Source organism: Uloborus diversus, chromosome 5 (genome assembly GCF_026930045.1).
Source record: "Uloborus diversus isolate 005 chromosome 5, Udiv.v.3.1, whole genome shotgun sequence".
NCBI classification, from domain to species: domain Eukaryota; kingdom Metazoa; phylum Arthropoda; class Arachnida; order Araneae; family Uloboridae; genus Uloborus; species Uloborus diversus.
The window spans coordinates 178,332,905-178,354,494 of record NC_072735.1 but is presented as its reverse complement, the minus strand read 5'-3'; the positions used below and the strand labels follow the sequence as shown (position 1 = coordinate 178,354,494).

Below are 21,590 nucleotides of genomic sequence, written 5' to 3'. Positions count from 1 at the left end.
TCGTAAAAATTTTAAATAATTCGCCAATGCACTAACGTAGTCGCCTGGTAAATTGGAGAAAAAAAATGAATTTGGTGTATTAATTTACATTTTAATAGCAGTTTTAATGTTATTTAAGAGTGTTGTTTCTCTAATTTGAAGGATTAATTTTAACTTCAATACCTCATTGTACTTAATGACCTTTTTATCAAAATTAATTTGGCGGAATTTTTACATTTTAATGCAACTTTTGTAACGGCTGTAGCGCCAAAATTTTTGAACACTCGTCCCGAACACGTTATCATAACTCTTCCTATCAAATAAGTTTTTAAAATGTCATTTTCTTTAGTTTCATTTTATATTTTTGCAATTAAAAGCAGCGTTAAAATGTAAAATAATAAATCCATTATTAATCGCCAAAGGACCACAGTACCATATATTCGCCAGAGACTTGCCAAGTTTATGAAATTGCGTAAAATGTTTGGTTAATCTATATTCATAAGATATGATTTTTAATTCCGAACAGAAGATGCTATAAATAAAATGTTTGCATGTATTTGGCCGTTCCTGGCGAAAAATAAATCTTTGTTCGACGGTAGCTGGGGGTAGAGGGGCCGACTCTATTTCATAACTTTATTTAGTTACCATATAATTGTACGTAGCAAAAATACCCGGCGTTGCCTGGGTCTGTAATAATTATGAGAAACAATCGCTACTTTTATTCGTTCTATGCTGTAACTGAAATAACTCAAAACATACCGCTTTGACGTGATTAAAAATAGAGCTCCTTCCTAATCCATAAAAGTAAAATGGCAATAAGTATGAAGAACAAAATAGTACTCTTTTAGAAACGAATAATAAATAGCCAAATCCATTAATTTTTTGCCAATCTTGTGCAAAAATCTTGCTTCAAGATTTGATTTGAAAAAAGCCTTGAACAGTCACGAAAAGCAAAGGTAGTCAATAATACAACAATTGTCGCTATCGACAGGGAGTTGAGATGATACACTAAATACTGTATTGAGTTGAGGAAAGCCTTCGAACATGGAACTAAAAAGCTCATAACTCGTTTATTATTCTACTTAGAAATTTCGAACAGGTGCCATCTTCAGCAGAAAAATCAGAGCTTTCGATGGACATATAATGTAAATATGTGCAAGTATTTTTTCATCCCCATATTAGAGAATTTATACGAAAATTGTGTTATGTTGCCCCGCTAAGGGGGTTTTGCCCCCCATAACGGGACGAAAACTACCCTACATGTTATTCTGATTCATAAGCTATATTATTGTAAAGTTTCATCAAAATCTGTTCAGTAGTTTTTGCGTGAAAAAGTAACAAACATCCATACATCCATACAAACTTTCGCATACATAATAGTAGTAAGATAAAGAATGATTTGAGGATGTTTATTACTATTTTGAAGACTTTGTGCTAATTGAAAATATCGGATACATATCAAAACATTCGATATATGTCAAAATATCGGATATTTTCGAGCCCTGCTACAAATGGAATAGAATGCAAATGGCTCAGAAATTTGCACCCGTTATACTATGACTGGTGATTTTCTAGAATAGGTAATGCGAAACGTATCCATAAAAACGACATGGTGATTGGGATGAGATGATAAAGATTTCATGACCGATATCCACCAGTACACTTATCATAAAAATTATTTACAGCGTATGACATCATACGTATTTTTATTACTTAAATAATGGGAATTAGTAATCTGGAAGTTTTGTATTTTGATGAATTTTTGCTGTTTGAGTTATTCTATGTAGATGTTTTTTTTTTCCTAAAAAACGTAGTTTTACAAAAAAAACCCTTCTTATATGTAAAGTCTGCTTGATTGAAGCCCTGAAAAAAAAAAAGTTTTCAAAATCAAACACAGACGATTTGTAATTATAACGATGAAAATAAAGCTCTCTAAATAAATATTAAAAACAACCGTTGTCATGGTAGTCTGAAAATTTGCAACTACATCAGCTCTGATCAAGTGAGAATAATAAGCAATTCGTGACCGCTAAAATAATAATAATAATAAATTTAAATAGTTTCATGACCCATGGGTATTGTCAAACGTATTTTTCCTAAATCTTAAACGTTTTACAAATCAAGTCCTCATTGCTACAAACAGCAACTGATTTCCTTAAAATATTGCAATAAGTTTTGAAAGAATTGTTATAGTTTTAAGAAAGAAGCGATTCACGGGGAAATAAGTAAGAATTTCTATTATCACGAAGATCGATAGTTACGACATTATAAGTAGAAATAAGATTGAAATCAAAGCTATACATGAGTCACTGCTTTCTCAAACCTTTGAGAGTAAGACTTACGTGGTTTGTGACATTTTTCAACAGCAGAAAAAGTCTTTTAAATTCAGTCCTGGACAGTTTGCGTAACGTTCCTCCTCTTTCTCATTGGTCAATATCGTAATTGCATACATATGCATCTATGCATATAAATACATAGGATAGAGTTGGCACACGGAAGTACGAAACACATCCGTACCAAGCCAAAATGAAACTGCTTCTCATTTTTCTCGTCATCTGCAGCATTACGTGAGTTTTTTTCGTACTTTATATTTGACGTCACAGTATTTTCCGCGTTTCGTGTTTGTTAGTTCGCTCAATTTCGTATTTGTTAACTCAAAAACTTAGTGTTTTAACCCGAGAGAACGCGCGCGGGTCCGTACACTGTAAAAAAAATCTGTAAAATTTACGGAAAAAAACTGTCAGCCAGGACGCCAGTTTTCTTCCGTTTATTTTACAGAAATCTTCCGTATTTTTATTATTTATTCAAGCTGATTTATTATTTCATGAAGATTAAAAAATGAAACTGTACTTTTATAAATACATTTCAATATTTACTATACTACTACGAAATACATGTATACAAAGGTAAATTTCCGAATATGCCTCTCTAACAGATGACAAAAAAACATAATAATAAAATATTGATTAGGATGCAATGAAATAGAAGTTGCAAACGATTTAAGATTTAATTGCTTGAAATAAATATAAGATCAAAAAACTCGAGCACGAGAACCAAAATCCAAACAGGCGGGCGAAATTTCGAAGAAAAACAAAGTACGCGGTGAGGCGATGGTAACAGTTAACGCTTATAACCGGTTACAGATTTAAAAAAAACAGAGAAATCCTGTATTTTATTACGAACAGTTTTTTCTGTAAAAAATACGGATAACTTCTTCAAAATTTACAGTTTTTTTTAGTGTATGGACCCCATGCAATTTGAAATTGGAGTTTCTTTCTTTCTATTGGCCTTGAAAGGCCATTCTCTTTAGTAGTCTACTTTTACACACCCCTCTACTCACAGCCGGTAGCAAAAATTCTTAAGGGCATTATTTCTTCTTTAACAAAGGTTCTTTTTTACGCTTGGGGTCTAACTGGACCTCGCACGCGTTTTCTCTTGAGTCAGATAGCTGCACTTGATCGTTGCTACTTTTTGTGAGTGGACGTTCATTTTTAGCTTCACCATTGCGACTTTGTACGAAATAGAAATTGAGAAGCTACGAACTCTTTTGAAGGAAGTTGAGAGCGAAGAAGATAATTTTTCAGGTGATGAAATTTGTTCTAATCATGAAAATATAAGTGAACACGATTTAGAATCAGAGTTTGATGAAGATTCTGATGTACAAGAACTAGTTTTACACAAGGAGGACGACTTTATTGAAAACTAGTGATACCCGCACGGCTTTGCCCGTAATAGAAAAATCAAAAGGCCTTTTGGTTCGCCTGTATATTTACAAATAATGCATGGTGAATTTTCTCGCCAGTTGGCTTGTACCCATCTTACGGTTCCACGTTATGATAATTTCGTAATTTATTCGTCCATCTTATGTTTTTTTTTCTTCTTAAAATTGGAGCAGAAAAAGAACCACATCGAATTTTCGAAAAATCGCTTCGAGGTGCACACCCCCATGCTACATACTAACTTTGTGCCAAATTTCATGAAAATCGGCCGAACGGTTTAGGCGCTATGCGCGTCACAGACATCCTACAGACATCCAGACATCCTCCGGACAGAGAGACTTTCAGCTTTATTATTAGTAAAGAAGATAAGTGTACATTATGAGCGAAAGAAAAATTTAAAGCAAATGTTCGAATACTTGCACACAACATCATTTCGCATCTCCCAGGACTAGAGATGCTGAAGAAACTGATGAAATTGAAATTCGAGCGGTCTTTGGACTTCTATATTTGTGTGGGTTACACAAATTGTCTCACCTGAACGTTCGTAACCTATGGGCTACATATGGAACAAGTATAAAAATGTTTCCTGCCACAATGTCGTACAAGCGATTCTTATTTATTCTGATATGTTTGAGGTTTGATGACATCAATACAAGGGAAGAACGACGAAAAGAAGATAAAATTGCGGCAATCAGAAACATTTTTGAAATATTTATCAAATTTTGTCAAGATTCCTACTGCGTAGGGGAATTAGGGGAATATGTCACGACTGACGAAAAACTTGTCGTTTCGAGGACGTTGCGGGTTTAGAAAACAAGACCAGTTTTTGTGCAAAAAACACACACTGAAACTATGTAAATTCTGCATGGATAAAGAAGAATAAAAATAGAGCTGTAAATTAAGCCAGGTTCGGAAGTTAAATCTGCATCATGTATGTATATTCTTTAATGTATTCAAGACATTTACTGAATTATAAAAAGTAGAATATCTTCAATTTTTCAGTAATAAATATTCTAACTTGAAATATTACTTTAGAATTACATTTAACTATAATTTAGGAGCTCGGGGTCCGTGCGGACCCCACGCGCGCTTCCGTGTCTGAATGAAAGGCGCTATTTCTCCCGGGAACGTTCACTGGAAAACTCCCATTATTCTATCAAAGAACAAAAATTAAACAAAAACAAAAAATAGAACTTCCACATTTTAAAAATGTATGACAATAGTTCATTACACCACTTCAAAATAGAATTAAAACCCTTAAAAGAACTCATTACACCCTTTTATTCACATCTTCAAAAAAAAAAAGGAAAAAAAAATAATTTGAATTTTAACATCTTGAATTCAAATTATGTTTTTCGCAATCACAAGTGTGTGCATGTAGGCGGGTGTGTTTGTGTGTGAGGGGATGAGTGTTTGTGTGTAGGGGTATGTGTATGTGTGTGTAGGCATGTGTGTTTGTGTCTGTGTGCTGGCATAAGTGTGTGGGTAGTTGTGTATATGAGTGTGTGTATGTGTGTGTGGGGGGAGGGGTATGTGTATGTGTGTGTAGGCATATGTGTTTGTGCCAGTGTGCAGGCATGAATGTGTGGGTAGTTGTGTGTATGTGTGTGTGCGTGCGTGTGTGTGTGTAGTTGTGTATGTATGCGCGTGTGTGTAGGACATGGATGGAGACGGCTTTCGCTATAGGAGCAGCATCGTGAGGAGCCGGTCGACGGTGACGGTGCGGAGGGTGGCGGTGGGAAAATAAAAAGATAGGACATCAAAACAGTCAAATGAGAACAATAAGCAATCGTGATTGCTCAAAAAAAAAAAAAAAAAGGTAAGTAATAATAACAATAACTCTGCCTAATCATTTTAACAAAACATCATAGAATTAAGTATAGGTAGACGATAAATTAAAAATATAAGCGATTGAGACAATGAGAAGAAAAAGGGTGTAAAAACCAAAATTGAAAATTTCGAGATAACCTGCACAAATGATAGGAGAACCGCTCCTCTGTTTTGGGGCAAGAGATAGAACTAGTGTCTCTGGTAGGTACTGCTCAGGGGTGAAAGTAGATTCAAGTAACATTTTCTGACAACAGAGTGAAATTTTCGGAAACTGAGAGTGTCCCCCCTCCCCCCCACGTCCAACCGTAAAAACTCTTCAAATGTGTATGCAAAAATCATTGAAGAAAAACGTATTAAAATATTTTTTTTTTTTTTTTTTGAGCAATCACATTGCTTATTGTTTTCATTTGACTGTTTTGGCGTTCCTATGATTTTATTTTCCCCCCGCCTCCCTCAGCAGCTTTTTTAGCCTACTTTCCCAGTAAAAGTCAGAAAAGGAAGCAAAATCATGAAAGAAGGCTAATGCATCTTAAAAATATCGCAAAAAAACAAAAAAAAAGTCAAAAATAAATAAAATAATTAAATAAATATCGAAAAATTAAAAATTGGAAAGTAGGGTATTGAGATGGGGAAAAATGTCTGTCGGTCCGTCGGTCTGTCTGTCTGTCTCCCCCCCCCCCTAATAACTTTTGAATGAATAGTCCGATTCGAACAAACTTTTTTTTGTTCGAAAGATCTAGGCGAGGACACCTCATTCCCATATTTCACTTTTTGATTTGAACTTTTTTTTGTTCAATTTTGAACAGTTCAAAAAAACTTAACATTAGCGCCTACGGGGAAATTCAAGGCAATTCCGAACTATGAGGCAAATTTGCTTCAAACAAACTTTGTAGGAAAAAGCTTTTGATGAAAAACTTGTATATAAAATATCTTTTTGATTTGAACAATTTTCCGTTCAATTTTGAACAGTTCAAATCCCTTAACATTAGCGCCTACGGGGAAACTGAAAGTCAATGTAGATTCCGTACTTGAAGGCGGATTTACTTCAAACAAATTTTGTTGTAAATAGCTCTTGACGCCAAATTCCAGACTCCGACTCCGAGAATTTAGAGGCAGCTGACTCCGACTCCGACAATTTAGAGGCACCTGACTCCGACTCCGACAATTTAGAGGCACCTGACTCCGACTCCGACTCCTGTGCCCGACAATTAATCGGACTCCGACTCCCCGTCTTCAACTCTGACTTCGTTGCTTTGGCAAAAATTTATACACGGAGGACAAATGACTAACTCCGATTCTTGGATATTCGACTCCGACTCCTTTATCTCAAAATGAGATCGACTCCGACTCCGACGCTATGGTTTTACCTGTGAAATACTTATTGTTGATATGACTTGTTTTTATTTTCACGCTAAAGTTTTAAATTTAGGTATTCAGTTTTCGGCGAATGAACTCGAAGTCATTTATGTTTCTACATAAAGATATGCGCAGACGATTTTTTTTTTTTTTTTTTTTTGACAATGAAAATTATTTCTTTAAGTTGACATTTTATTGTTTTTTTTTTTTTTTTTTTTTTTTTGTTTGTTTTAGTAATTGCATTAATTCATTTTCAAAAAGGTTTTTGGCAACAGGTGAAAAAGAAACGATTTTTTTTTTGTTGATATGATGTATTTATTTTAATGAGCTTATTAATTTTAATTATTATTTTTTCGTTTTGAAAGCTGTTAAAGATTTTTTTTTAATGAAAAAAAGTGTATTAGCTGCTCTGTTTAAAAGTTGCTGCTATTTTATTTGTTCGTTATTTTTTTTTACGCATCCAATTCGTAGAAATCAGTTTAAAGTATTTTAAAAATATGTTTGAAAAAATTTGCGATTTTAGCTATTTTTGAGAATATTGATCAGGTACTAGAAAGTAGTAAGGGGGTATACGGGAAAGTAGGCTCGTCTAGTTCTAGACAGGACTTCTTGTTTAATCTATGGAACCCAATCCCTATTTCAACGCTATTATTAAGTCTTAACTTACGCGGCACTTCCGTGGAAAACCTCCGCGTAAAAGGAGAGTCTATTGTACTTCAACACAGTCAGTGAAACTCATAATATTTTACAAAAACAAATTCCTTCTTTTTATGTTTAGAATAACTAATTTTTGATATTATTTTACTGCATGAAATTCGATTGTTTTTTTTTTCTCCCTGATGTATTGTGAGAAATGTATGAAAAGTTCAGTAAATTAAAAGTATCCTCGGATGAAAGCGAATTTTTATTTTCATTTAATTTTTTATTTATTAATTTTTTCCAGGTTCCTACCAATGACCGAATCAGGGAGTAAAAAATCAGATGATGACGGTAGTGGCTCCGGAGGAGCAAGTGGTGGTGGCGGTGGCGGAAGTAGTGGTGACAGTAGTGCTGGTGGAGCAAGTGGTGGACTTGGCTCTAAAGGAGGTAGTGGTGGCGGTGGCTCTGGAGGAACAAGTGGAGGTGACGGAGGTGGCTCTGGAGGTGCGAACGGTGGACTTGGCTCTGAGGGAGCTAGTGAAGGCAGTGAAGCTGCAGAAGCTAGTGCTGGTGGTAGCTCTGGAGGAGCAAGTAGTGGCGGTGCGGCAGGAGGAGAAAGTGGCGGAGGCGGTCCTGTAGGAGCTACTTCTAGAGGAGAGAGTGCTGGAGAAGCTAAGGGAGGCGGTGCTCCTGGAGGAGCTTCTGGTGGAAGTGATTCTGGAGGAGCTAGTGGAGGTGGTGCCTCTGGAGGAGCTGGTGGTGGCGGCGGGGCTGAAGGAGCTAGTGGTGGAGGTGGCCCCGGAGGAGCTAGTGGTGGAAGTGGTTCTGGAGGAGCTAGTGGTGGAGGTGTTTCTGGAGGAACTAGCGGTGGAGGTGGTTCTGGAGGAGCTAGTTATGTCTGCGGACCTGGAAGAGCCAATAGTGATGGTGGGCCTGGAGAAGGCAGCGGTGGACCCGGCGCAGCTAGTTATGGCTGTGGTACTGGAGGAGCAAGTGGTGGAGGTGGTCCTGGAAGAGATAGTGGTGGCGGTGGCCCTGGGGATGCTGGTTATGGTTGTGGTCCAGGAGGAGCTAGTTATGGCTGTGGTACTGGAGGAGCAAGTGGTGGAGGTGGTCCTGGAAGAGATAGTGGTGGCGGTGGCCCTGGGGGTGCTGGTTATGGTTGTGGTCCAGGAGGAGCTAGTTATGGCTGTGGTACTGGAGGAGCAAGTGGTGGAGGTGGTCCTGGAAGAGATAGTGGTGGAGGTGGTCCTGGAAGAGATAGTGGTGGCGGTGGCCCTGGGGGTGCTGGTTATGGTTGTGGTCCAGGAGGAGCTAGTTATGGCTGTGGTACTGGAGGAGCAAGTGGTGGAGGTGGTCCTGGAAGAGATAGTGGTGGCGGTGGCCCTGGGGGTGCTGGTTATGGTTGTGGTCCAGGAGGAGCTACTGCCGGACGTGGTCCTGGAGCAGTTAGTGGTGGAGGTGGTCCTGGAGGAGCTAGCTATGGCTGTGCCTCTAGAGGAGCAGGTGGCGGAAGTGTTCCTGAAAGATATAGTTATGGCTGTGGCCATGGAGGAGCTGGCACGTTCGGGGTGGGTTCATACCAGGGAGGAGCTGGCGGTTACCAAGGGGGCTATGGTAGTTCTGGATGGTATGGAGGTAGCCCTGGAGGTGGTGGCGCTGGTGCGCTCGGGGTAGGTTCATACAACGGAGAAGCTATCGGTTACCCTGGAAGCTATGGGAGTTCTAGAGGGTGGAGTAGCAACAGTGGAGGTACTGGCAGCGGAGCCGCTGGTGGTTTTGGAGAAAGTTCATACTATGGAGGAAGAGGCGTTTACCCTGGAAACTATTATACATGGTGGGAAGGAAGCCCAAGAGCTGCTGGAGGTGGAGCTGGCGGCTCCCCTAGAGGTGGGGTTGGAGGCGCAGGTGGTGGCCTTGGAAGTGCTAGTGGTGCCAAGAGTGGCTAAGTGGAGCTGCTTTCAGCCAGAAATTTTATGTAGCTGAAAGGTGAGTCAAAAAAAAAATTTTTTTTTTTTTTGGAGCAAACTCGCTTTATTGCTCAGATTTGATACATCAGAATTCGCCGAAAGATCTGATAAGGTCAAAAAGCAAAAAAAAAAAAATTAATTTGAATTTTGACATTTTGAATTCAAATTATGTTTTTCGCAATCACGAGTGTGTGTATGTAGGCGTGTGTGTTTGTGTGCGGAGAGTATGTATGTGTGTGTGTACGGGTTATGTGTATGTGTGTGTAGGCATGCGTGTTTGTGTCTGTGTGTGGGGGGGAAGTATGTGTGTGTAGGCATATGTGTTTGTGTCTGTGTGCAGGCATGAATGTGTGGGTAGTTGTGTGTATGTGTGGGTGTCTGTATGTATGTGTGTATGTGTGTGTAGGTGTATGAGTGTGCATGTGTTTGTGTAGTTGTGTATGTATGCGCGTGTGTGTAGGACGTGGATGCAACCTGGAGACGGCTTTCGCTAGAGGTGCAGCATCGTGAGGAGCCTGTCGACCGTGATGGTGCGGAGGGTGCGGTGGGGAAAAATCAAAGGAACGCCAAAAACAGTCAAGTGAGAACAATAAGCAATCGTGATTGCTCAAAAAAAAATTTTTTTGGTCTAATAAACCTCCCGATAAAAAACATTGGTGTCTAGAAGGTATATTTTGATCAATCGATAGCAATGTTCTACGTCTGAAAACCTACAATTTGTTCATGTATTTTCCAGTTCTCTAACATTAACAATAACGCCTGAATAATTTTCATTCTTGAATAATCTAAACTTCAAAAATGTAATCATTCCCCCTCACCAGCAGCACGCATGGATATGAAATGTTCCCATCTCTGTAGAAAACATGGTTTTCATTTATGATGGTAGGAGGTCGGCGGTGTGGCATTAATGATTTTTCAGCAGTAACATTTACCGAACGCATCCTTAAAATACCAATATTTAAAGAAAACTTTAAACCTTCCATATTTTACTCAATGCATAATGTAAAGAACAGCGAAATAACAGACTGGAAAAAAAAAGTTGATTCGCTTCTGGCAAATTAAATTTTTTGCAACCAAGTATTGCAGCCTTATGAATACTTCATTTTTCTAAAAATATTAGCCTATATTTTCAGATTTTTTTTATTCATACGAAATGTCATTCAAAAATAAAAATTAATCTTAATAATTTTAAAAGTGGCACGGAGGTAGTTGGATACCCAAGAATTAACGTAGGAAGAGGGGGGGGGGGGGGTTCGAACGCCAAAAAACAACCAAAACTTTTACTTTTAGGATCTAAAAATGGCGTTTTTCTAATATGAGGGAGGGAAAAAAACCCCTCTCGCAAAAATTAGAATAAAACATCCTTATGAATTCCTGATTTTTCTGCATCGGATAAAATTTGTTCTGTTTCAATGTATAATTAAAACATGAATTATACTAATTTCATGTTAAAATGTAGGTAAGCCTACAATTACATTTACATATTTACATTTTTTTCCCTCGGTTATGAACAAACAAATTTTCATCTTTTGTTTTGAAGCTTTTCCTTTAATCGTTCCAATTCGTTCCGGAAATGGACGAAGAGTTGCACTGATTTTTCAATCGCAATTCCACTCTTGTTTGTGAAAATTGCAACACCATGAAGGAAGCATCATAGTTGAATGAAATTTAATACACAGTTGAGTGGTAATGGTACAAATAAATGATGACATTTTCAAACCAAACAAACAATTAAAGAGATAGAAATTAGTATTTTGTGTGGCCACCACGCGCAGCAATAAGAGCTACTACACGACTCGGCATGGGGTGAAACAAAGTTTGAATATCTGCCTGCGGAAGAGTATTCCATATTGTTTGTATGCGCAACCAAAGTTTGTCTGTCGAAGCAACAGGACGAGGATCACGAGCGAGACGACGCCCAACGAAATCCCATACATGTTCAATCGATGACATATCCGGGGAATATGCAGGCCAAGGAAGAAGCTGTACCTGCTGCGAATCAAGGTAGGATTTGACAGTCCTCGCGACATCTAAACGGGCATTATCCTGCTGGAATACAGTCCCTGGCAATCCTTGCCAGAAAGAAATAGCTTGGGGCTGTAAAACTTCGTTTATGTATCGGGTACTGTTCAAATTGTCCACAATTCGTAGCAATTGTGATCGTCCGTGATATTCTATGGCACCCCAGACAATAACTCCTGGTGTTCGTCTACTGTGGCGTTCGATAATGCACTCCGGAATGTGCCGTTCACCGGCATACCGCCGGACACGAATTTGGTCATCATGGTGCCACAAATTGAAGCGGGATTCGTCAGAAATTGCGACCTGCTGCCAATCAGCACGCCAGCTCCTATGCACATTAGCCCATTGTAGCCACAGGCGGCGATGGTTTTGCGTGAGAGGAATTCTGAAAAAAGGAATCATGCGCGCAGCCCACGCTGCGGCAGACGTCTCCGAATTGATGAAGCACACAATGAAACACCTGTAGCTGTTGACCACTGTGCTGCCAATTGTCTAGAAGAAGCAGTGCGGTTCGTCAGCGCCATACGCACCAGGTATCTGTCATCGCGAGCTGACGTCATATATCGGGGTCCACTCCCGGATTTCCGAGCTGTCCGACTCTCGTCCGTCCACTTTCGTTCTTTCGTCGAAGATTCGGTTAACTTTTACTCTAGCACATAACCACCGATAATCATACACGCCTCGCTACAGCCGTCTATTTATATTCGGCTTGATCCGCCGTTCAGAGGGCGCTGCTCAGCAGGCGCTACTGGTCTGCAATTCTAATCATTTGCATATCATGCCCTACTTTACATTTCCTGCAATTTTCAGCTCACTCGCGTAAGTTCTTCGTGGTGTTGCAATTTTCACAAACAGGAGTGTATGAAGTTGCACTATTGCAAATACGAGTTAAACCAATGCAAGGTTAGGACAGTGCTTAAAGATTTACATGTTCATTGTTAATGAAGAAGAACAAATCTGTCTTTGAAATTTTTCACCTTTTGCACTCGCTAAATTTCTGTTTGTTGAAAATAGACAAATTGATTTCAGAAACTTAAAACCAATTACCTCGCATTCATTTTTTGTTTGCTATTCTCTTTAATAGTTTTCAAGAGCTCTGAGGCCTCCAGGAAACGCAACAATACTTCAAGCAAGGATTCTCAAGGACAACTGCTTTTTTGTATCTTTACTGACAAATAAATCAATAGTCTTTAGTATGTATTGACTTACTTAATCGTAAAACAGCAAAATATCGCGTATGTTCTAGACTCTTCGCTATGAAGCGAAGTACCAAAACACCGTACAGGCGCCACTACGCTCCTGCCAGCGAATCAAGCAAAAGTTTCTTTAAACTCGTTCTTGCCATCAAATACGGATAATTGTTACAATTGTTGCTGTATTTTACTCTGCATATGCAAATTTATATATTTATACTTTTCCTGTGGCAACGCCTCTGGGTTCGCAGTTTTATACCTAGGTCCCTTGGACGAGCGTTAGAAACTGTAAGACTGCGGCGGCATGATGTATACAATATAATTGTTCTTCAATAAACCAAGCAAAACTAAAATTGTGTCAGCCTCAACTCTTTCTCAAAATAAGTTATACAGTCCACTAAGCAGCGACCAATAGTTGCCATCAAATAATGACCCACGACTTGCGAAATCTTGCAGATTTTATGCTAAATTAGTGCAAAATATTATACAGTAGAGCTCCAATTATCCGAGCTCCTACTATCCGAATAACCGATTAGCCGAACCGCTTCCAGAATTTCAAGAGATAGAAAAATTTAGACATAAACGTATTGCCACTTGCAAAATAATTACTGTCTGCACTCTATTCCTTCCGCGAAGCTAGTCAAACAGTTTACTTAGACCGAAATATTCAGCAAGCAATGAAAACATGACACGTATACTGTACTAATTCTAATACTATAAAAGCGTTTTTTTTCCATTAGATTAATTAAAAGCACTTTTACTTTGAAAATTTGTTTTTTTCTTCCCATTCTCAACATACATACGGCAGTTAATTAAAAAAGACCCATTTTCGGTAAAAATCCAATTATTAGAATTCTTGGTTATCCGAATTAAGTCTTATCCCATTTGTCAGGGGCGTAGCTAAGGGGGGGGGGACAACCCCCCCCCCGAAACGTTAATCTCAAAAAAAAAAAAAGGAAAAAGAGGGAAGAGAAAGAAAAAAAAAAGAAAAAGAAAAAAATCAAAACGACTTTTTTCTGAGTAAACAAAGGTCAAAAATTCACTTCGTTCCCCCCCCCCCCCAATGCCATTGAAAATCTGCTCCATGTGTGACCCTCAAGCATAAAGACGCCTCCCTCTGCTGCGACAATTTTTTGATAATTGAGTGAATTTGACACTTCGCATTAGAAATGAGATTGATTTCTTAAATCCACGTATATGCAGCCTTTCTTTGTCATAGATTCTGCAAAGTGTTAAATATGTTTAATTTTATGAGCCGCGCAGTGGGAATATTGCATACAATCGAATCTACAATTCGAATTTCACATTAAAGAAAAAAAATCGAGATAAACAGGTTTGAAATACGGGAGCTTTAAGAAACTTTTTATAGAAATTTGAAATATGATAGTGAAAATTTGAAATCAATACTAAAGACACTATGGGCTCTTGATTAAAAATTCCTCTTTATTAGTTTTGTTAGGTATTTATTCTATTATTACATTATTACTGTCTAACCACGGATTGTATGAAAAGGCAAACATCCGGTTTACACGCGGAAATGGAAGCATCTATTAGTTTTCAGGGATGTCAGCTTTTGCAGACGTATGTTAGCCTCTAAATTAAGCAGAGTCACATTCAAATGAGCGGAATACGCGCATAAAATTTTTATTTTTTCCCCTCATGCAGATGGGAGTCGCCTTAACTGGATGTTTGCCAATTCCATACAATCCGTGGTCAAACAAGAAGTGCTTTATTGCGAGTTTAAGGAATCATTTTGACAGTAAAAGAAACTTTAAGCATTTCTTTTTCAAGAAAAAGTCTTTTATTGCTTTTTGGTCCCAGATTTTTTTTTTTTTTTTTTTTGGATTCATTATTTATCCTCTTGAGGTTATCAATTGCAGCAAATTTAACTTGGCCAGTATTCTACGAAATTCCTTTTTTCATCACTTGAAAAAAACATATACTTTCTTTTCACTCCTACCATTTCGGTTTTCTAAGGAATCACAATTTTAAGAAAGAGAGCAACCAAAGAACAGTACTAATCCAGATAACAGAGCGAAATGGCTTTTAACTTGAATGACCTTTAACCATGAACTTAAAATGTTCATCTTAACATGTCAAACCTGTGAATTTCACCCCTTTACTCTTCTTCCAAGAAAGTGCGCGAAACCACTGTCCTTGATCTTCTGTCCTGGTTAATCTTCATGGAAAGCCTATTCGTCGAACGCATTTCCCCCTTTTTTTCCACTGCCTCCTCAGCTCTTGAAGACAATTCCTCTGTTTCTGAGTTGAAGAAAATGTTTTTGTTTGCTGCTTTAAAGATCATTGGGTTTGGAATCCGAAAATGATAGCATAACCGGAATTCGAGATGACAGAGGTTTTTGTTGGTCTGGTCTCGTGTGTGCCATAGGTCATAGTCAAAACGACCTTTGCTAACCAGAGTATCCATTTCAATCACATTGATTTTTCAGTCAGTATTTACTGCGTATTCTTTTGGAAACGTGCAATCTGTTTAAAATAGTACATTCTAAGTGAAAATTGTAGCATAATGAAGCGAGCAAAACCGATAACAAGCTTTTTTCAACCCAAAGAAAAAAATTAAAAATGACGAAAAGGATTGCTCTAAAAAGAGAAAGTTAACGTCGTCTGAAGAAAACGAAGTACAGTCTGCAAAGCGCATTAGTCCCATCGGACCCTTCTGAAGGTAATTTTATTTTAATTCAAAAGAAAAACTGCATAGCATTACATGAGTAAAATGTTTAAAAACGAGATGAATCTAGATTATTTCTATTAGCTTGGTTCGGATTAAAAAGTAGAAAATAAAAAAAAGACTTCTGTTTATAATACCCGAAAATTGCTGTAGCTCTCTCAAATAGATATTTATGTAAATTCTAAAGCAGCTAATAAAATTAAAAATAAAGACTTGAAAGGAGAACAGATGGTATGCATTTGAGCGAATAACTTTCTACCCCCTATACTTCTTCCCTAACTTTTTTTTAATTCAAATCTTATCAACTGCTTTAGAATTAGCATAAATGTAAATACATAAAAAGCAACATATAAATATAATGATATGAAAAGCAATTTCATTTTTTGCAGATTATAATTCAAGAAGTCTTTTTTTTTTATTTCATACTTTTAGTGCAAACCAAGTTAGTAAAAATAGTCTTTATAGTCTGACCACCGATGAGATTGAAAGTCAAACATCCAGTTTACAGGCGGAGATGGAAGATTCTATTAGCTTTCAGGGATGCCAGCTTTTGTAGATGTGTGTTAGCCTCTAAATTAAGCAGTCACACTGAAATGACGCTCATCAGATATTTGATTTCCCCCTGATTTGGATAGACTGGTTTTGACAAGACGTTGTTAGAAAATTTCACTTTAAATTAAATGGTGGGAAAAGAAAAAAAGTTGAATTTTCCATAACACTAAAAAAAAAAAAAAAAATTCTTTGCTTTTGTTTTGTTTGACACAAGTATCGGAATTGGGGCACCCCATTCCAAAGTATGTAAGATTCACCTCCCTCTTATTTTTTTTAATACTAAAAAAATTTACACACACACACACACACACACACACACACACATATATATATATATATATAAAAGAAGACCCCCCCCACCCCCCCCCCGAAAGTCGGGTCTCGCTACGCCTCCGCCATTTGTTTCGGATTGTTGGAGTTCTAGTGTTCTTTAACAAGAAAACACCTTAGAGCAGGAATCAAAATGGAGGGAGCAAGTCCAATTATTGGCTTAGCTAAAGCTGACCCAAAGACACCAAGTCACGTGACTCAACAATGACGAATGGTTGGCACGTTTTGCGTGTAGCGAATGAAACCTGATTTCTTCCACAATGCTTTTTTTTTGTAAATCTATCACGTGACTTGGGATCTTTCCTTCAAGAATAAAAGTGTTCACTCCCTCCATTTTATCTTTTTTCAATGTAAAACACCCAACAGCTCGACACGGTATTCAAACACTTCAGCACCTCGCTTATTAATGAACGGTCTGAAATAGCCTTACCGAAACTGGAGGTAGCAAGCTTCCATTTAAAGCTGAGATTATCTTCATACTGATAGCTAAAACTAATTTAATACATCAGCGAGTGTCTGCAAACATAATGCCGCATCCCTCGTTAAAGACTGTACCCAAATGATTTTTTTTTTCAAAATATTTGACCGCCCTATCCATCGGGTTGCAAAGTGTCATACTTTCCTTTACCCCTCCCCACTATGTCAAATGTCAGTTGTTTTTCTTAAGCATATTGTTACTTAAAAATGCCTGATGTTACAATTCTTGTCCCCCTCCCCCTTGTCAGTAAGTCGCAATTTTCCAAACCTCCGCCCCTTCAAACAGTGACATAATTTGTGGATGGCCCCTAAATTGAAAGTAAATTATTAAGCATAAAATTGAGCCTAACCGGGCCAGGCCCAAATGGGGCGGTAACTCTTATTTATGTTATTGAACATTTTACAGTTTAAGCGTACTGCTCTTTAAGCGTACAAGAAATTTTTTATGGAACCATTTGTAATATTTGAAAATATTAAATGTCTGTAAAATATGAGTTACAGAGTCACTAAAAACTTTTTTAATTCGTCTCTAAAATCATTTTTTTCTAGATTCAATTCTTCAATCAACATATTAATAGGAAGTTCGAAGTTATCAAAGAAAACTCTCGATGAACAAATATAGCAAAAGGGAAATAAATGACGTGATACAAATATACAAAAGAACAATCCTTTACAAAAGAAAAGAAAAGAGGAAAGCTGTGGTTAAAGCAAAATCCCAGCTTCTGCTAACATACTATTGATACTGGCACTACGTAGCCTGTGATAAAGAAATTTCTAGACCTGTTGGTTTCAGGTTCGACTTAGATACAGGATTTTTTTAGATACAGGCTTAAATACAGACCCGACATTTAGGGGAGTCAGGAGGAGCAATTGACCTCCCCTCTTCCTGGCTTTGAGAAGTAAATGTATTAACATGTTTTAGTTGTTTTTCGGTATAATTTCATTGAGCATAACATCTCGACCTCCCCTTGAAAAACTCCGATATGACGGGCCCTGTCTCTATAAAAACAGTGATGGGGGAAAAAACCCCCACATCACTTGCAAAAAAAAAAAAAAAAGTGGAAAAAGAGTGCAAGCATTTGTAAAAGGAAGTAAAAAGTCTGACATTATTGTTTTGGATTGAATTGGAATTAACCCTGAATTGAAAAATGTTGGCAAGTAATGAGTATCAAATTGCTGCTGAAAAGCTCGTTTCTAAGATCAATTTGCAGGAAAACATTATCAGGCTCTAGTTTCATGAAATAGGTAGGAGTACATCCAGAAATCGATGCCTTCTATGTGGAATCACTGTAAAGCTCTCCACGCAGCTCGGGGAGATCTTATTAGAATTTAACTGTTCTTCGAGAGTGTCTGAATAGTATACACTTGTAACTGTATACTATTATGTACTACTGTATGTAAGTGTATGCAGCATAATTGCAGTAATGTGGATCTCGCATTGTCGCATTAATTACCAAATTTGTGCACATATTCCTTTGCCCCAGTTTTTTTTTTTTTTTTGAGCAATCACGATTGCTTATTGTTCTCACTTGACAGTCCTTGACGTTCCGGTTCCTTTTTCAGCTTGGACCAGGGCTGCAGCAACCACCGCCCACCGGCGCACAGTGTGGCATAGTGGGCAAAAATCCACCGAACTCGCGGGTTTTGAGCTAGGATCTTCTATTATGGCTCAAAATTCGGCACAATTCTTCGACTATTTCGTATTGGTGCTACAATTTTGAATTTCTTAACCCCTTAAGCCCCGCAGAGCTCAGAATGGACCCAAGTCGCGATTTTGAAAACTATAAAGTATGACCATATTTTTTTCCTGATATGTGACTCAATGCTTAGTAAAAATCGAAGAATCGGATGATAAAACACAACTTTTGATCGCTGCTGGGTGTTTAGAAATGCTTTTTTTCACCGCATGTCATTAAAAACATTATTTTTCAGGTTTTTTCCGTTGAAAAAAATGGGTTTTAACGGTCTTCACACATCTCCCGCGCAAGAACAAATATATTTTAATTCCAATCTACAAGTTTTCAATCATTTTCCAAAGTTCAAAAGGCAAAAACCTCCCTAAAACACCGAAAAATTGCCCGAAGTCCGAATTTCAGCTCGAGATCCTACCATTGTCCACGGGAATGCATCTGTGCAATAGCGGCAAACAGCTTATTTTATATGTATACATTTATATCTATACATTTTGAGAATAAATCGTTTGCGTTCGAATAAATTTACATTTAAAATTTCCGAATGCTTTAGATGTTTTTAAGAAAATTTTAATCTATTAAAGTAACAGTTGAGCAAATGTGTAGACGCAAAATTAGTATGTTTGTCTGTTTCCTCGGAATAATCGTAATATTTGAATTGTAACTCTATGTTCACTATTTTACGTAAGTGTTTTTGTTGGAATTCTAACTTAAAATGTAAAAACACTTGTTAAAATTTTAATGTGTTTTAAACTAAACAATTAATGCTCAGATGAACCCTTTTAGGCCAGTTTTGTTCCTAACAACATCATTTATAGGTTATAATACAGCTAAATTTAAGGTAGGGATGAAAGGATTAATGAACTTATATGATTTTACTTCACTCTATTTAATTTTAAAAACAAATATTCACAAATATATGTCCATTAGCTGTCACTTTCTGTATGAAAAACAGTAAAGACATGTTATTTTAACTTTATTATAAAGTTTTGTTGAATTTATATTAAAATTTATGTTGTTTTGTTGGTCTAACACGCAGAAACTAATTTAAAAAAAATGTAATTTACATAATTTGTTTAAATACTTATTTATGTAACAGAGGACAAAGTTTTCTATTTTGTATACTTATGTAAAAGAGTGAACATACCTGTTACAATTCGAATATTACGATTAATCCAAGGAAATAGACAAACATACTAATATTGCGTCTACACATTTGCTCAACTGTTACTTTAATACATTAAATTTTCTTAAAAACATCAAAAGCATTTGGAAATTTTAAATGTAAAGGTCTTTATTCGAACGCAGACGATTTATTCTCAAAATGTATACACATAAATGTATACATATAAAATAAGCTGTTTGCCGCTATTGCACGGATGTATTTCCGTGGACAATGGTAGAATCTCGAGCTGAAATTCGGACTTTGAGCAATTTTTCGGTGTTTTAAGGAGGTTTTTGCCTTTTGAACTTTGGAAAATGATTGAAAACTTGTAGATTAGAATTAAAATATATATTGTTCTTGCGCGGGCGATGTGTGAAGACCGTTAAAACCCATTTTTTCAACGGAAAAACCTTAAAAATAATGTTTTTAATGACTTCTACGGTGGAAAAAAGCATTTCTAAGCACCCGGCAGCGATCAAAAGTTGTGTTTTATCATCCAATTCCTCGATTTATACTAAGCATTGAGCCACATATCAGGGAAAAAATATGGTCATACTTTTTAGTTTTCAAAATCGCGACTTGGGTCCATTCTGAGCTCTGCGGGGCTTAGGGGGTTAAAAAATTCAAAATTGTAGCACCACTACGAAATAGTCGAAGAATTTTTCCGCATTTTGAGCCATAATAGAAAATCCTAGCTCAAAACCAGCGAGTTCGGTGGATTTTTGCCCACTATGCCACACTGTGCGGCGGCGGCGCGACTGGTCCTGACCACTGTCCCCCGGAATCCACTTTTGCTGGGCGGTGGCGTCCATGTCCTATACACGTATGCTCATACACAGTTGCCTACGTACGCACGCCTTTACACACATACACACGCCTACGTGCACACACGTAAGCCTACACACACAACTATACACACGTAAGCACCCAGGAGGAGGGACATGCTTGGGCGGGGGAGCCATTTCTAGAAACAATAACTCTAACCAGTAGGGTCTTCTCGCAACTCGTGATTGCGAAAAACATAATTTGAATTCAAAGTTTCGGAATTCAAATTAGAGTTTTTTTTTTTTTTGAGCAATCACGATTGCTTATTGTTTTCACTTGACCGTTCTTGACGTTGTGGTTCCTTTTTCAGCTTGAACCAGGGGCCTGTGCAGCACCACCACCCACCGGCCTCTGCAGGCGACGCGGCGGCTGTCCCCCGGTCGTGAGCTATCTGGTTTTCCTGGTCGGAGGCGTCCATGTGCGGTACACACACGCCTACGTGCATACACACAGGTCTATGCACACACACAAGCCTACACATGCATGCACGCGCGCCCACTCACACACAACTATACACACGTAACCACCCAGGAGGATAGGGTGATAGGAGCCGTTTCTATAAACAACAACTCCAATGAATAGGGTCCTGTCGCAACTCGTGATTGCGAAATAAATAATTTGAATTCAAAATATCAGAATTCAAATTATTATTATTTTTTCTAATCTGATTTCAATTGGTCATATTTAGAGAGTAAACTATTGAATCACATTAAAATTGCCAATAAAGGGGGAATGACATTAAATTGAAGTAAAAGGAATTCATGTGATGCACACAGCAGCTCGTTTTCATGTCGGATTGCTGATAAAGAGAGGGAATTGTGGGAAATCTATTTAGAGGTGGAGCAAATACTTTTTCAGTCTCTTGCTGGGTTGTGGGATTGAAAATTTATAAATTAGATGACAACAAAGTCATTCATTACTGTAGGTATCGATATTTCGCTGTGTGTGAGAGAAAATCCAGGAAGATATGTTCCGTCAGAAATTCTGTGCAAGGGGGGGGAGTTTCAAATGATTTCGAGCAGCTGGCTGGAAACGTTCGCAAAGTGTATGGTATAAATGGATACATCAGGGTGGCGACAGGAATTGTGAAAAAAAGTTCCCTGACTTTTCCCTGATTTCCCTGATTAAGTTCACCAAATTTCCCTGATTTACG

General features: G+C 37.7%; 1 protein-coding gene across 1 annotated transcript in view; it reads left to right on the top strand.

The window, feature by feature from the left end:
- LOC129223301 (uncharacterized) overlaps positions 1 to 7,857 on the top strand; it is an 84,902-nt gene extending 77,045 nt beyond the window's left edge. Inside the window, exon 6 of the mRNA XM_054857867.1 lies at positions 7,828 to 7,857. Within this exon, the coding sequence (XP_054713842.1) occupies positions 7,828 to 7,857 (30 nt within the window). The remainder of the gene's footprint in view (positions 1 to 7,827) is intronic.
- The last annotated feature ends 13,733 nt before the right edge of the window (positions 7,858 to 21,590 follow it).